The sequence below is a fragment of the Drosophila sechellia genome, chromosome 2L (assembly GCF_004382195.2).
Source record: "Drosophila sechellia strain sech25 chromosome 2L, ASM438219v1, whole genome shotgun sequence".
Taxonomy (NCBI): Eukaryota; Metazoa; Arthropoda; class Insecta; order Diptera; family Drosophilidae; genus Drosophila; species Drosophila sechellia.
The window spans coordinates 7,689,304-7,705,444 of NC_045949.1; the positions used below are offsets into that span (position 1 = coordinate 7,689,304).

The 16,141-nt window shown below is 41.4% G+C and overlaps 3 protein-coding genes across 4 annotated transcripts; 2 read left to right on the top strand and 1 right to left on the bottom strand.

Annotated features, from left to right (window-relative positions):
- Positions 1-411: 411 nt before the first annotated feature.
- LOC6611581 (serine/threonine-protein phosphatase PP2A) lies at positions 412-5,328 on the top strand. 2 transcript variants are annotated; one of them, XM_002036083.2, is made up of 4 exons: positions 412-773; positions 3,095-3,658; positions 4,134-4,324; positions 4,396-5,328. In XM_002036083.2, exons 1-4 carry the CDS (start codon positions 672-674, stop codon positions 4,466-4,468), a joined length of 930 nt encoding a protein of 309 aa, XP_002036119.1. In that variant the 5' UTR covers positions 412-671; the 3' UTR covers positions 4,469-5,328. The 2 variants fall into 2 exon arrangements, with proteins under 2 accessions (XP_002036119.1, XP_032575793.1); XM_032719902.1 differs by lacking the exon at positions 412-773 and adding an exon at positions 1,179-1,568.
- A 7,174-nt stretch (positions 5,329-12,502) lies between these two features.
- LOC6611582 lies at positions 12,503-13,027 on the bottom strand. Its single transcript, XM_002036084.2, has one exon. The coding sequence runs from the start codon at positions 12,956-12,958 to the stop codon at positions 12,557-12,559; it is 402 nt and encodes a 133-aa protein (XP_002036120.1). The 5' UTR covers positions 12,959-13,027; the 3' UTR covers positions 12,503-12,556.
- A 145-nt stretch (positions 13,028-13,172) lies between these two features.
- Positions 13,173-13,985, top strand: LOC6611583. The gene has a single exon (XM_002036085.2). The coding sequence runs from the start codon at positions 13,264-13,266 to the stop codon at positions 13,873-13,875; it is 612 nt and encodes a 203-aa protein (XP_002036121.1). The 5' UTR covers positions 13,173-13,263; the 3' UTR covers positions 13,876-13,985.
- Positions 13,986-16,141: the final 2,156 nt, after the last annotated feature.

The following is a 16,141-nucleotide window of genomic DNA, read 5'->3' on the forward strand; positions in this document are numbered from 1 at the left end:
ATGTTCCAAAATGCACGCTAGACCACCTTACAGGATATTTCTTTAAGTACATTTTAGGAAAATTTCATAAAAAACTATACAGGGTTTAAGATAATGGCATTTTCAAAATTCACCTATAAATAATGAAAGAATACATAAATGAAAAATGTCCCCATGTTACAACTTCCCTATTGCCGCTAAGTTGACGCACATCTATAAGACCATTTTAAAACAATCCCAAATTCGTGTTTCCGGATTGTTAATATTCATACTTTAATCATGTCACTATCACGTAATAATGTTAACAACGGTTAGCTTAACCGTTGCTGCCACTTAGTTTTTAGTTTTTGTCAGTATTTTTGTAGAAATGTCAAGCACGCATCGCTAATCGATACACACACGACAAATCGCGTTCTCACCGTTCCGTTGCAATCGGGAAACGGTCACATCGAGGGCAGTCTTTCCCTTCGTATATCGTGTCGTCGTCTCTTTTGTGAACAAAAAATACGAAGAAAATCGCCCAAATCGAGTTGATTCGATTGGCAATTGTGTGGATATAAACGAGTGAATACGCGGTTGGCAATCGAACGCAACGATAGTTGCTAATTTTCCTGCACCCCTAAGTTACAATAAAAGCCGTCAAAATTGAATCGACAAAGATTGACGAGACTTTTTCTTCCACCACAACTGCGATGGAGGATAAAGCAACAACAAAAGATCTTGATCAATGGATTGAGCAGTTGAACGAATGCAATCAGTTGACAGAGACACAAGTTCGCACCCTCTGCGACAAGGTAAGGCCCGGTCCTTGCCCATTTTCCCCATGCGAATTAGGAGATGTTATAAAAATAATTTTCGTCATTGCATGCGAGCGAGCGATTTTTTTTTTGCAAATGGTGCTCCAACGCTGCTGTCTCTGGCCCTCTCGCTCTTTCCAATGCGGAGAGGCGCTGAGCGGAGAGCGCGAGAGCATGATTCATGTCGTGCCCTCTTGCTCGCACAGTAGCGGCGGCTTGCGTCGCCATATTGGAATATTGGTAAATTCCAACAGCCAAGCGCCGCATTGCCGCGCACAAGTGCGAGCGGGACAACGGGACGGGCAAGTGCGTGCGTGAATGCGACAGCTAGAACAGCGCTTTGGTCTAATGGGCTAAACCTGGGCAAAAAGAGATATTTCTTTTTGTATTATTGTACAATTTGATTGTTTAACTACAGTGCATTGTGCGTGTTTGTTGTTGTTGTTATTGTGTCCACTGGGAACTCTGAGCACCCCCGCTCCGTGCATCCCCATGTGTGTTTCGTCGTTGTTGCTGAGTAAATATTACTTAATGTTTTTGTGCGTCGGTGTGTGCGCGCCCCTAGAATATGTATCTATGTACCGTCGTATCTCAATTCTAGAATAATGCAGTTGCATTGGTGTTTGTGCTCCGTTTTTTTATGACCAACCATGTTCAATTAAACACTTTTGATATCAATTGTTATTAATTTGCCGATTTTACCGTTCATCAGGCGCGTCGCGCACGCAAACAAACAGACAAGCGAAAAGAGTGCAAGAGAGGGTGAACAGATAACGATTCATTGATTTGAGAGTAAGTGGGGTTATGTTTGCGTCACCCAAATATTTGTCAGTGTTCCCATTAGAATCTTGAATCTTCGTTCTCCGTCCCAGAAGAACGTTCTTCGCTCTTCTCGGGTGCGTATTCTGCGGCCTCTCTCCATCCTTCCCGTTGCTTCGAAAAGAAAAGCGGAGAGTACGCGGAGAGAGCACCAGCTGCATCAGTGTTTGTGCTTGCATCTGTATGGGTGCGCTGGCCTCGTCATGAGTTCAAAAATTATTTATTTTCTTTTTTTTTTTCGATTTCTGGCCAAGCGGAAGCAACAGCCTCCAAGGTAATGTTGTGCATATGGCAAAAAGTCTAATTGGCTCACGCACAAATGGCTCATTTGCGCCGCCGGATTCGCCGGATTTTACCCCCGGAACTTGTCATGTCTCATTTCGTCGTCAGCTGATAAATATAAAAATTCGCAAAGAACACGGCGGAATGGTCAAAATAAATTTGCAATTTTTGTTTGCTCATATTGGCACATTTATGTTTGTAAAAACCGGTTTTTTTTTTTTAGTCGCTGTATATTAACGCCCAGCGGGAATTTTTGAATCGACCTTCATATTTTATTGTTTGTCCCTAAAACAGTACTCTTCTGAGTTTCATAGTGTACATATTTGTATAATGTGTTATGATGATTTATTCCATTAATTACTGTAGTCCCTCATTCACAGCTGCTTATTATTTAAGAAATATAAAGTGCAATTTCATCAGCTAATAATGATAAAATACCAAAGACGATAAAATTCGATGTGAAAATAGTCGAGGTTCTTCGGCCGTTGACTAAATTTTGACGGATAACCTTGCCCTTTGACAAGGTTTTATCATCCGCACATTCTGTCACTTATTTTAGAAATCACTTTCGGTTTTCTCAGTACTTTCTGTTTCGCAGATATTTTGTCATGTCATTCACCATTCATGGAATTATGGCAGGTGAAAAAATAGAACATCAAAGCTTCCATATCACTTTCATTTGGTTAATAGTTATTTACATACAAACGTAACAAAAATGTGTTGTAATTTCCGAAAATTTTGCTACATGTTTATGTTTTTCCTATAAAACGTAGCAATGTTTAGGTACAAAGTTTTATAGGGTTTTGTGAAAAGCTATTTTCAGAATCACCCAAGAGATTGAGTTTTGTTGCTATATAAATTTCTTGTGGGATGTTTAAAGAGAACAAGTGGTATTTATTTCCCTCGTTTCTCTGTAAAAAACGCATGCACTTATCCAATATATTGGTTGTATCTTCTCTGCTAGTTACAAGCTATTTTTAGAGTACACTTTGAGTGTTGGCGTTGAGTCATTGAGTTTAGTGAATAAGTACTAATCGTTTTATTTATCTTTTCTGACCCTGGAAACGATTTGGCTTAGATTATGTTAATCAGTATTTTAATATTGGTATTCAAAGTTGTTTATTCGGTTATCAGAATAAGGAGGTAACATAAAAACCTATTTCTCTAAAAATATCCATAAATAAATTGCTAATTTCTCTGTTTTTGTTTCTTCACAGGCCAAGGAGATTCTCTCCAAGGAGTCCAATGTGCAGGAGGTAAAATGCCCGGTGACAGTGTGCGGAGATGTCCACGGTCAGTTTCACGACCTGATGGAGCTGTTCCGGATAGGCGGCAAGTCCCCGGACACCAACTACCTGTTCATGGGCGACTACGTGGACCGTGGATACTACTCCGTGGAGACCGTGACCCTTCTGGTGGCCCTGAAGGTTCGCTATCGCGAGCGCATCACCATCCTGCGCGGTAACCACGAGTCGCGCCAGATCACACAGGTCTACGGCTTCTACGACGAGTGCCTGCGCAAGTACGGCAATGCCAACGTTTGGAAGTACTTCACGGATCTGTTCGACTACTTGCCACTGACGGCACTCGTCGACGGGCAGATCTTCTGCCTGCACGGCGGCCTCAGTCCCTCGATCGACAGTCTGGATCACATTCGGGCCCTCGACCGCTTGCAGGAGGTTCCGCACGAGGGTCCCATGTGTGATCTGCTCTGGTCCGATCCCGATGACAGGGGTGGTTGGGGAATCTCGCCTCGTGGCGCCGGTTACACATTTGGCCAGGTGGGTGTTGTCTGCATGTAGGCTATTTCTCAAAGATATTCGGAGTTGATTTGCCTAGCTTGGATACTTGGAATTTTATTCTTTAATCACATTGTGAAATTGTTAAGTGAAATACATCTGAAGACTCTATTAAAACTAAGCTGGTCAAAAATTGTGTGCTCAAAAGCATGCAAATATATTCCAGATATATTTTTTATTGATGTTAATAGGAAATTTTATCGGGGCTTCCACTTGATAAAAATCAATAATCAGTAATCGAAGTTTAGTGCTGATATAGGCCCACTGATAATGCAATCTATGGAAAGAGCTTTTGTTATAAATTGTTTTGACATTTCAAACCGTCAACTACATTTATGTTTAATGAAATATTATTAAAACAATATAGAAATATCCAACGCAAATCAAATGAATTTCTTTGTGAAATTGTCAATTACCTTTATAAGCATTTTCACTAATATTTCCAATTCATTTGCAGGACATTTCGGAAACCTTTAACAACACAAACGGCCTGACACTGGTGTCGCGCGCCCATCAGCTGGTGATGGAGGGCTACAACTGGTGTCACGATCGCAATGTGGTCACAATATTCTCAGCGCCAAACTATTGCTACCGCTGTGGCAACCAAGCGGCTCTTATGGAACTGGATGATTCACTTAAATTTTCATTGTGAGTGGCAATTCGCTTGAGCTGCCCTTAAATGCAGCACGTCTGACTAATCGTATGCCTTTTTTTTTTAGCCTACAATTTGATCCAGCACCCAGGCGCGGGGAGCCTCATGTTACGCGAAGAACACCCGATTATTTCCTTTAAGCTGGATTGCTCGCACCTACGCAGCTTACATTTACACATATTACATCGCATTATAACAACAAGAAGAACCGAAACAATATATAATATATACAAATCCAACCAGCAGCAACAAAATAAACAAAATGGCAAGTGCTGTCGAAAAAAAACTACCATAAAAAACAACCCAAAACTAAAAACCTCGATGCATTTGTTTTGTGGAGATCGTTTTAAACAGAGCGCAGTGGAAGATATTGTATAAACAAAGAAAAGAAAATAACCATAACAGTCGAGAACACAAAAATGCATTGAACAGTTATTGTTGTTGGCCACAGTTAAAAAAAAAAAAGAAAAAACAAACCGGAAATGCCGCCAGCGGGGGCGGCAGGCATAAAATTTATATCAAAGATAAAGGGGAGGAGCAGAAAGAGAAGCAGTATACAGAAATGATACAATCCAATCGAACCTACCAACCAACCCAGAAACCAAGCAGCAACCGCAAGCAACAAGAAGAACTACAACTACTTAGCTAAATTTGTTAATTTATAAAAATAACGAACTAAGCGTCGCAGCAGAAAGCCAGGGAGCAGGAGTGATGGATGGATGGACTCATGGATTATGACGTGATGTGTGTGTGGGCGGAAGGGGCTGACGAAGGACTAAACGGGACGAAAGGACGAACGCCAGGACGTAGCAGCATAAGCAGCAGCAGCGGTAGCAGCAGCGGAAGCAGACGACCCACGACCGACAAAGCAGGAGGATAACGATGAAGCAGCAGCAAAAAAGTAGCAGCAGTATGTGGCAGGAGCAGCAGCGAACGCCAATGCGATGGGGGAAGCGCGGGGCGGGCCAGCGATTTATATAAAAACAAAAATTATAAAAAAGAAAATAAGGAAATACAACAAATTTAATATTACTGATTAAAATTAAATAAAAAAAAGCGAATAAAACTATTAAAAAACAAACAAAAAAGCAAAGAAAAATGATTAAAAAAAATTCATTATCAATTAAGTTCATATGTAACTTTAATAATAATAAAAGAAAAAAAACAAACAAACAATTCTCCCACCTGCCGACGAAGAGAGCCATCGAAGAGCGCGCTCTCAAGGGAGAAAGTCCTTAAAGAGAGACCCACTATGCGACCGCTTTTGGTTTTTCGTCCTGGCAATGCCGCTGCCTTTTGGCCTGCGGGCTCCTTTGGTAGTGTGTATGCGAACATGGCCAAGTTAACACGAGGCCACCACGACGAGCGGAAGTCGAGCCTCAAACGGGCCACCTAATTGAGACCACAAAGGAGGCGCGATGGCTGTGGGTGTGGGGGAGTTGATATATGGATGGATGGCAGAGGGCAGATAGAAGGGACGGAGGTCGTGGAGCCAGCCAACCAATGATGCCCAAGTCAAAATCTAAATCAGAGCCGTGCTGCTGCTTTTGATTCCCAGCGAAAGCGAAAGCAAAAATCTTGCCAACTTTGTATAATTTTTTGCATATTTTAGCAGCCGCCCACACGAACTGGCAAAAGTCATGTACAGTGGTCGCTCTCTATTGTTTCTATTTACAAAGTATTTTGGAAACTAGTTCGATTCGATTTGATGTTCCTGATAATTTAGTTGGTTATTTAACTTTAGCATACGAAAGAAGAGTGTTTTAAGAGCAAGAAATAATAAACCTTTGGCAATAAAAGAAACCCTTATATGTGGATTATTCTGAGGTAAGCAGTTCGTGCACCGCCAGTTGGCACTGTATCCACATGAGTTTCGGTCTGGATGAAAATCTAAATTTGAGAACATGCTGCTGGATGGAGAGGATGGGGACTCTCAAGTGCCCAAGAACTTGGCGAGCAAACAACCATACCCATACGTACACCTACCGAGACTTGTCATCTATCATGCCCCAACAAACCCGAAACCAGAACAGGAGCTCCACAGGATGCAGGGGGGAGGTAATTGTCGCCCTGGCTGCTGTGGAGAGTCCATGGAGTTGGGGCTGGATTTTCAGTTGTAAAAGATGGGGTTGGGGGCAGTTGGAGGCCCTGGAGCAGATTGTATTTGTCGTGCAGGCAGCGACGTCGACGACGACTGCGGCGTATGCGACATGGAAAATCCATTATCACGAAGTGAATTTTTACTGAAAAATTTACATACCCTCTCCAGTGCCCCCAACGCACCGCACCGCACTGCACCCCCCGCAGTCGCATATAAATGTGGAAATAAATCCTGAGTGCGTGTTCAAGGGGGCGCAAGGGGGCGTGGCGGGTGAGGATGCTCGGCATGAATATAACCCACAGAAATATACAACTCTATTTGATGGCCTGTTATTAAGTAAAGGAATGCCACAGAAAAGTTGCCCAGCAAGATGAATCCTAGGTAGATTTTGTATTTAATTAAAGGCATAAATTCAAAACGATGAAAGATACCCGTTTTTTGGGTTGGCCCCTTAAAGCACTTGGCAAATATTTGGTATCATACTATCTTAATATTGCAAACATAACATTTTAAATTGAAATATATTAAACTATATATCATATCAGATATATATATATGTATATCAGCTACAAAGATTTTGAGCAATCCACATATTTTATAGCACCACTAATCCGGAGATTTGTTAAGTGTATTCTGACTCTTGCTCACAGATGATGGCCGAAAATGTTCGGATCATAAAACAAAAGTAAGTGAATCGGTATGATGGATACGGTTAAGGTTACGGTCGGAATGGAATGGAAGGTGGGGGGATGTGGGGTATGCTGGCACTGAAGGTAGCCTAAATATTAAAAATTTAAATGAACTGCTCTGTTTTTACGATTTTGTCCTTAGTTTACGACTGATTTTTCCGAGGGACAGAAAGAGAGGGCGTGCCTAAACAAACGTTTTGTATTTTTATCGTCTGTGTGTGGGCGCTTTTTCGGGTGGATAATTTTGGGGCTAGTGTGTTTGGTGGTTGTGATTGCAGAGGGGGTGGGGGTGGGGCGTAGCTTTTACGATGCAAATTTGTTGCCATAAAATTGAAGAGTGTAGCCAAAAGTGAAGCGCTTTGCCTAAATAAACTTTGCAGACTACAATGATGATGATGAGTTGCCATTCCCGCTCCGGTTGATGATGATGATGCCTCTGTGAAATATTTGGGACTGAATACTCCGTTTCTACGGCCACGTGCGGGCTCTGAAAAAGGTTGAAAGGTCAGGCCTGCAACTCACACGTTCCCTGCGAAAATTGCTAGGTGGGTGGGTGGTTGGTGGTGGCCCACAGATCCGATGGCGAGATTGCCTCTTTTTCCGTGGCAGGGGGCTGGCGAAAAATCAACGAAAATCGATTGCCGCTAAATACCCAAAAAGTTTTGGGGAGCCGAGGAGTTAACGTAACGTTGTTAACTCAACTCAGCCTCAAACTTGGCCATATACAAAAAGTTTTGCCTGCTCTCCAAGCTTGTTCTTCTTTTTCATCGCTTTTATTGTTGTTGTTTCGGCTGCCATTCCCTTTGGCTGATAAATCCCCAACGATTTGCGTCTCCAGACTCAGCCAGTTTTTCTGTATATATGTACATATATATATTTAAATTTTCAGTCGTTTTTTGTGCACTCGACACTTGAGGCGTGTTGAAAGGGTATGTAGCAACTGCGGGAAATTCTATTTGGATCGAGGTCTTCGAGGGCGAAAATACTTGGGATGCCAAATTTAACAAGTAGCACTTAATACAGGTGATTTAGTACTTAGTTAGCTCAATTATTGTGGCTTACGAACTGGCTTGCAGACAGGAATAAAAATGGGGTCTGCTATATGTAATATGTTTATTTATTTCACAATTGCATAAAATATTGAAAATGTATGCAGTTCGTTGAGTGTTAGTAATATGAACATTTGTTGCTTTAAAATCATTAACAGTTCACAGGAGCTTATCTTGCTCTTTTAAACTAAATAAATTTAATATATTTATTAAACACCAAATCTTGTTACAAAAGGTATGTTACATCTTTAAATATACTAACCACTTACATTTAAGTAAATACAACTGTAGATAATAAGTGGATCCTGTTGAAGTACCTTTGTTTAGTACTAATTCCTTTGGGTTGTTGGCAAGGTATCCAACGTATCTTTAGTGGGAGCCCAGCTACTGCTTAGCAACAAATCTAACTTAAACTGAAACTTATTGCACTGTCCGATTAGATAAGATAATTAATGTGAGACTTTAGACAACAAGCAGATAGCCGGAGCTGCTTTTTGTGGGGGTCAATGGGAATGGAATATTAAATTAGTAATTAGCTCAGCAGCGTCAGCAACAACAAACAGATGTTGTCACAGTCAGCCTCCCACCTTCAGCCACGCCCCCCCCCCCCCCTTCGCTTTTCCTGCTCGGGGAAAAACTTTTTCTTTCCCTCACCGAAACGAGACCTTAGTTTGCTCTTTTGCTTTTACTTTTGTTTCGTTTCCGTTTTCACCTGCAGGAATTACTCAAATTTATCTACGTGTGTTGTAGCTTTTAGGGCATTTCGCTAGTCACTCTACGGCCTGAAAACAGTGAACACTCGATAATTGTTTAATTTGGTCCCTTAATGATGATGTTGATATGGACAATTTTAAAACTATATCGTTCATTCGCCGCGTTGCACTTTTAAATTGTTTATTTCATCCAATAAATGGCTTGGATTGATTCTTAAATAAAAATTATAAGAATACTTTATGTTGTATTAAGACGCTATTTAGTTGGTCTTATTAGTTGATAATATATCTATCCTATACCTTAAAACATGTACTTATTTATATATATTTATTTAGTAAATTATTTAAAGGCCGTCCTGTGTTTGCATTGTATTGTTGTTTCTACTTTGTCGCTTATTGTTGTATTTTGGCCTTTTTTGCTGCGGGCATTGACTGACTTCCTTCCTGGCTGCCAGGACGAAATGCGTGGGCGTGGCAAAGGGGCGGAGGAGCCGAGGAGGAGGAAGAAGATGAAATCTCCTCTTTTTGGAGCCTGTTGGCTCGTCTTCTCGGTTGCGTGTTTCGCTTCTGTACGTTTTCTATTGCTGCTTCCTTCCGATATTCCCTCTACTTTGAACCCCCAACCCCACTTCCGTGTTGTATTTGTATTTCTCTTTTTTCCGACGTTTTTTTCCTCTGTTTTCGGTTTCTGCTTTTCTTTTGGACATTTTTTTTCTTTATTTCCCAGTGAATTTGGTTGTCTCGCACGTGAGCCGCATAATGAAATTTGCCACTCCCTATTGTCTCTGTGTGTGTGTGCCGTCCTTGTGTGTGTGTGTGCCCAGCTGCTTAGCCTAATCTGATGTCGCCTTAAAGAGATGTCATTGCTGCCACCCCCAACCCATACCGCCCTCAGTACACCAACCTCCTCCACCAGCACCCCAAAATGATGCTCTCGACTTAATGCTAAGGAATCTCGGCCTGAATTGGCCTTGCTTTGCCGTCTTGGTCCTGTTTGTCGGCTTATTTGCATGTGCTTTGCCCAAAAGGTGACAACACCAAATGTTCAATGTGCCAAAAAACAAGCTACCATCATCGACATTACCCAACAAACAGACACAAAAACTACATTAGAACGTACGGCACTTCGGACTATGGGATACCTATTAAGAGTAGGCATTCGCTACAAAATCTTGAATTTTGTTTAAATCTAGAAATATGCTAAAATAAATTATGGGAACTAAAGCATAAAATATTGATTTTCTAGTTTTTCAGTTCTTAAAACTCTTGCCACAAATATATAATAACAAGTTAAAGGTTTTATTTATTAATATAGCATTTTATTGATTAATTTAAGATGTGGTACATTTAAAACTTCGTATAATTTTAGTCACAACTCATGTCAAAACATACCCTGTAATTCTGCGACCAGGAAGTACAAAAGCACACACTCATGGAGCACAGACAGCTTGAGGTCTTAGCTGGACCAATGTCTGACCCCTCCCCAATCGTGGTCTCTTTTTACCAGCCCCCCCCCAAACCTATAGCTTCACACTTTTTGGCTGCGCTGTGCTTTCAAGTGGAAAATTACTTTCGCAGCTTTATGATGCGGAAATTATATGAAAATCATGGCGAATTTGCCTTGCAAGGAATGCCAGCGAGTCGAGTCCACAGCCACTGGGATCCGTGCTCCGTATTCCGAGTTTCGAGTTCTGAGTTTCCACCGCTGGAATTCGCATCCCGTACATCTGCATATGTAGCACGGCTATCTGTGCGCCCCGATCAAGGCGCCAGCCACGCCCACTGGCCCCAGCGCCCGTCGCATAATGAAACGAGCTTTTGCTTTTGCTTTTCCTTTCGACTTTGGCGACGCCGTTGACAACTTGTGGTGCCCCTCAGCCGCGGCTCATCTCTGCCCAAGCTCCAGCACACTGAGAACTATTTGGGATGTATATTATACACACTACTAGCTTAAATAAAGAAAATAAGGCAAAGTATAGATAGATTTTAGAATAGAGTTTTGTGGGAAAAATAAAAACTCAGATGTTCCAAACAAATTACTATTTGCTATCAAATTTAAGATTCCGCGCTCATTTAAGTAGGCAACATATTTTTAGACAGACTCCTTATTAAAGGTACTCTTTTATTACTTACTTTGCTTTTTGGGAAAGCTATTTTATCTCAGTGCAGCCCACTCGCAATCCAGCGAGCAGCTGCTGACTAGCTCCATTTCCATTTGAATTAGCATAAAACGAGGCGGCTTACGTCTGTCTATTTCAGCGGGGGATGGGGGCGTGGCAAGGGGGTGAATCCGTATCCGAATCAAAGCCAAAAATGGTTAGGAGATGGGAATGGGAATGGGGATGGGTATGGGGGACGGTGGTCCTGCGGCAGAGATATCATCTGTTGCTGCTGCCGTGGAACTGGAGCTTCTGTTCCGCAGCTTCGTTATCTTTTTAACTTGCTGGCTGTCGTTTATTTAACTGATAATGATTTGATGGCAGTTGGCTAAGCTTCCAACAAAGCCCGTTCCTCAACTCAGCCCACTTTCATTTCCATTCCCATTGCCGCGCCCATTTCCACGCCCATTTTTCGCCATTTACTGAGGTCAATTACACGCTTTCGATTAAATTTACCACGGATGCTCGATGTATTTGTTGTTGTGTTTGGTGTTGACAGGGAACAGCTGGAAGATCCTGCCATTCCGCTTCGCTATTGCTGTCCCGGTTCCGCCTCGGAGTATCCTTGGCATGTAGGTGTGTGTGCGTGCTTGTGTGACTGTGTGCGTGAGTGTGTGTGTGTGGCACAAATAAAGTTGAATTATTATTTTTCTTTATGCTTCCAGGAGGCGGGGGCTGTGGTTGGGGGCGTGCTGCGTGCCTGGAATGCTCAAGTGTTGCCAAGTTGCATATTCGCTTCGTTATCCCATCGGGCTAACACCAACACAAACACACACAGACACACACCCATACAGAAAGATATGTGCTTTAAAAAGGGGATTACTAAAATACCGTATTGGATATTTAACACGGCGAATTCTTTAGCACATTCTTGAATATCTTTACCACTTAAAAAACGCATGCCAGCATGTCCAAAATATGCTAAATAATATATGCTGCAACTTTAATAAAAATACCCACAGAAACACTGAGGTGGCACTTCCCATTTTAAAATTATTGATTTGCATATATGGTAAAAACTTTGAGTTGTTTATGTGCGAAATTTTAGTTGATTTTAATTGGTTTGTTCTCGGTCTTAAATTTCCGTGGGTTTTATTGCTTATTGCGAATGCTTTTTTTTTTATGATAATTGTGTGCGCTTTTCCTTAATTTTTCGCCAGTTAGGCTTTTCCTTTTGTACGGTACGTAAAAGTTTATAACCGTAAAGAGTAAGCGAATTTTGTGAGAATGCCTAATTTCATACACGTAAATATTTACACGTGCACGTTTACAATGTACATATGTACATTGTACATATGTACATATAAAATATAAAAAAGAGAAGTACACCAAATGAAAGGAATCTTGGTAAATAACCACACCTTAGTTTTTTAAACTTGTGCCCGCATTTGATTCGTTTAATATATTTACAAATAAATGCTTTGATTTAAATGTTACATTTTATTTGTTATTGTATTATATGTGTTCGTTGTTATACATAGTAACATTGATATCAAATCAAATCAAAGAACGTTCTTTTAAGCCAACATAGTGGTGAAGTAGTGGATTACATCATCGTAGATCTTGGATTCCTGGGCCACAAGGACGACGTCGATCTCGCAGTTTAGCTCGAAGCACATCAGGGGTTCCTTGGACATCGAATTCAAGGTAGTGATTGTGGGTTTTATATTCAAGGCGCTTAGCAGGCTCATAGCTTTTTGCTGGGAGCTCTCGTAATCGTCAGAATGGATAACCTCAAATGCAGCTTTCTTAACGAGTGGATCAAAATTCTTGAAGTAGTTGTGGCGATCGAAAAAAGTAGATTTCTTTAAATCCTCGCGTCCAGCACCATTAATCTCTCGGAAAACAGAAACTATCCTGCGCGCCGCCTCCGAATCCTCCGAAGAGTCGAGAACTTCTGGTTGTTTGGAAGTTGCCATGAAATTTGACCGTCTGGAGTACTAATTTGCTGCCTAATTTTAATGAAGGACTGACTGTGACAGCTCGTTCTGCATCACTTTTATAACTATCGTATAAACTATCGTTAAGCATGCATCCCTGGTAATAAATCAAGTTTTTAATAAAATCAAATCTAATCAAAAACTTGGTATTTTTTAACATGCTGACTTTGTTACTTTTGGTATTTTCGAAAGGGAAAACCATAGTCCATTGAAAGTAAGCCCTTCCCTGATACTCATTTCCATACGAAAATTCATAAATTGTTGCCAAAACTCGATAGTTGGCAATGAGCGAACCGCTCTCGGGTCCCTGGCTGCGTTTCGTTTACAATGGCCTGTTGTTGGCTTCGGCTGTCTGTACCGGCCGTAAAATGCAGTCGGAGCAGCACCCCTTCGCCATGGTCGCTTGTGTTGTGGTCGGATTCTCGGCGGTGTTTGGATTGCTCCGGGTAATCTTCGCCAGCGGACAGCCGGAGGAGTGCCAACAACTGAGGGATATAACCAGTGGAGTCCTGGAACTGGCACCTTTGCCCCTGGCCAATATGGATTTCTATATGCAGTCCACCGGGTTGAGTCCCATTGCCTTGGGACATGCCTTCTTCGTGCTTCCCCTGTTTTGCGATTTGGGTTGCAGCCTGGCGAAAGATCGGCGAGATTGTGCCTTCAGCGACAGCTTGCGGAATCTCACGATTCTGGGCAATATTGTGTCCCTCGGCTTTCTGGCCTATGTGGAACGGAATTTTCTCTATCTGCGAATGGTGCTGGTCATGATTGTGGTCAAGTATGGTGTGGTTCTGGTGGACAGCATCAAGGAGGACGCCGGAGAGGATCTGCAGGTGTGCGGCACCGCGCTTTTTATGCACCTGCTCGGCAAGGCCGTGGTCTCCTCCACCACGTGACCCGATCCTATGGGTTAACCCCGCTCCGCTTCAAGGGTTTCATTGTACCGCTTAATTTTCCATGAATCGAGTTTTGACCCGTATTAAATTTCAATTCACCCGCTTTTCAATTGTCGTGTTCATGTTTGCTCATGTTTTTGTAATTGCTCAAGCACCTTGTGCTTTTTACACTGAAAAATATTTTGGGGGGAAATGTAAATGTGAATTTTCTAATGGTTGCTTCCATTTTGAAACCATTTCTATTGCCTGAAAATGTACATGCGTACACAAATAAACACAAGCCTGATCATCCTATTACTGCGATTTCTTCGAGTGCACATGGGGAGTTGACTTCTATGGCTTCCCTGGTGTGTCACCCACACATTATAATGATATATCGGCGATTACCAATGCGCAATAAGTGCCTCCTCCAGTCAGTCGCTCCAAGCAGTTGCTGATTCATCGCCCGAAATCGTTCAAATGCTTATCCCAATGGTTTCTGCCTTTCAGCGGGGGGCTTATCAATTGATTTGGTCTGGATAACAGGGCAATCGTACTTGTCGGATACGGATACAGTATCTTTCGATAAGTACTTGTGGCGTGTACCTTAACTCGTACTTTCGCCGGCTGAAAAGGTTGAGTGAAGCCGAATGAAGGGCTTTTGTGGATGACAACAATAATTGCAAATAATGAATAAAGGCAGCTAATTTAACAATGATATTTTAGACAGCTTTACTTGTTCACTTTTTTTATTATTTCATTTCCGATAAGTGATTTATAAAATATTTATAGATCTAATGATATAATACAATCCTATCGTGATTTGGACAATACTATTAACTTATTTATAATGCACAATTATCAAATCCCTCTTGTGTAATTGAAAACTCATCGTGCTATGTCATGTTTTTTAAAATACATATCGATTTAAATTAGCTCTGAACATTCTCCGCTGTCAATTTAGTTTACAGACAAGTGTTTCATATTTCATATAAAAACATGGATACATTATAAAAACTATTTTCCACTTATGATGAACACCGAATGGAAAACCGGTGATGACATTTATCAATAGTTTTCCGCGTATGTTAAATTTTTTTTCAAAAACCGCTTTGATTTCGATGTTGTAACTTTTATTATTTGTTGCTCGCTTGTCACCAATATATTTTATGTATTTTCGCGTTGCTGTCAAATGACAAACTCTAATTGCAAGTGGGACGAATTTTAATGAGTGTTTGCACAAACATATATGAAGGTACAGATTGTGACAAGTTTGTAAGTTGTTTGCTAAAACAAGTCTTGACTAATTAACTTGAAATATCTAAAATAAATATATTATAAATATCAAACTTCTAGTAGTATGGCATAATTTCTAAATGCATTCTTATAAATAAGAAATGTTTCTACCTTTGACACCCTGCAGCGTTGTTAGTGAAAAATAAATGACTTATTATCCAAGTCTGTTTGAGTTAATATTGCATCTTGCCGTACAGAACTACGAATCTGAAATGCGCTGTATTTGCATATACGAATTTCTATAAATTTTTTCCACTTCCTAGCTATGACTATTTTCCGCTTTCCGCCCACAAAAACGCCCATCGTGATTCCAGGGCAGCGTTTTGCTTTATTCAACTTGACAAGTGAAGTGAGTGTGAATATTTTTTTAGGTCACAACAACAGCAGCAACAAGAACAGGACCAGGACCAGAACTCCATCAGGAAACTCCAACTCCGAGTCCTGGACTCTGGAAACTCTTGCTACCTGGCGAAATAAATAAACCGGAGAGGTACAAAAAAAGTAAGGGGAAAATGCAAAAAAAGGAAAAAACACACAGGAAAAATACAAGAAATGGTTCGAATCCTTTTCCATCCTGTTCGGAATTGGGCTGGAGGGAGGGTGCGGCGGCGGCGGACGGTGGGAAATTGCAGTCAACATTTATTTCCGCAGTATGATGGAAAAATTCGAAAATAATTTGCGAGCCATAATTAAAAGGCGACAGCAGAAAAACTCGGGGAAATATGGGGAAAAAGTTGAAGAGAAAAGCAGAAAAAGGTGATGGAATAGTGGGTTAGTTGGTTGGGGCATGCGATAGGAGGGCGGAGCCAGTGTTGGGGAGGGTAAAAAGAAAGTCAGTCCCTCAATGCTCTCAATCCGCTGGGGTCATAAACAATTCCAGCATAGACGAGTTTTCGATTTTCGCCTCAATTGGCAACATATGGTGAACAGACTCCCTGCGAGCAGCCAAAGGATCCCGCAGTTACCCGTTCCCATGATTTTCTTTCCGCAA

Bases quoted from the DNA above. Each gene is read 5' to 3' on its own strand.
- LOC6611581 (XM_002036083.2), top strand. From the start codon at position 672: ATGGAGGATAAAGCAACAACAAAAGATCTTGATCAATGGATTGAGCAG. The intron at 774-3,094 runs GTAAGGCCCGGT...GTTTCTTCACAG, and splicing joins TTCGCACCCTCTGCGACAAG to GCCAAGGAGATTCTCTCCAA. The intron at 3,659-4,133 runs GTGGGTGTTGTC...ATTCATTTGCAG, and splicing joins CCGGTTACACATTTGGCCAG to GACATTTCGGAAACCTTTAA.
- LOC6611583 (XM_002036085.2), top strand. From the start codon at position 13,264: ATGAGCGAACCGCTCTCGGGTCCCTGGCTGCGTTTCGTTTACAATGGC.
- LOC6611582 (XM_002036084.2), bottom strand. From the start codon at position 12,958: ATGGCAACTTCCAAACAACCAGAAGTTCTCGACTCTTCGGAGGATTCG.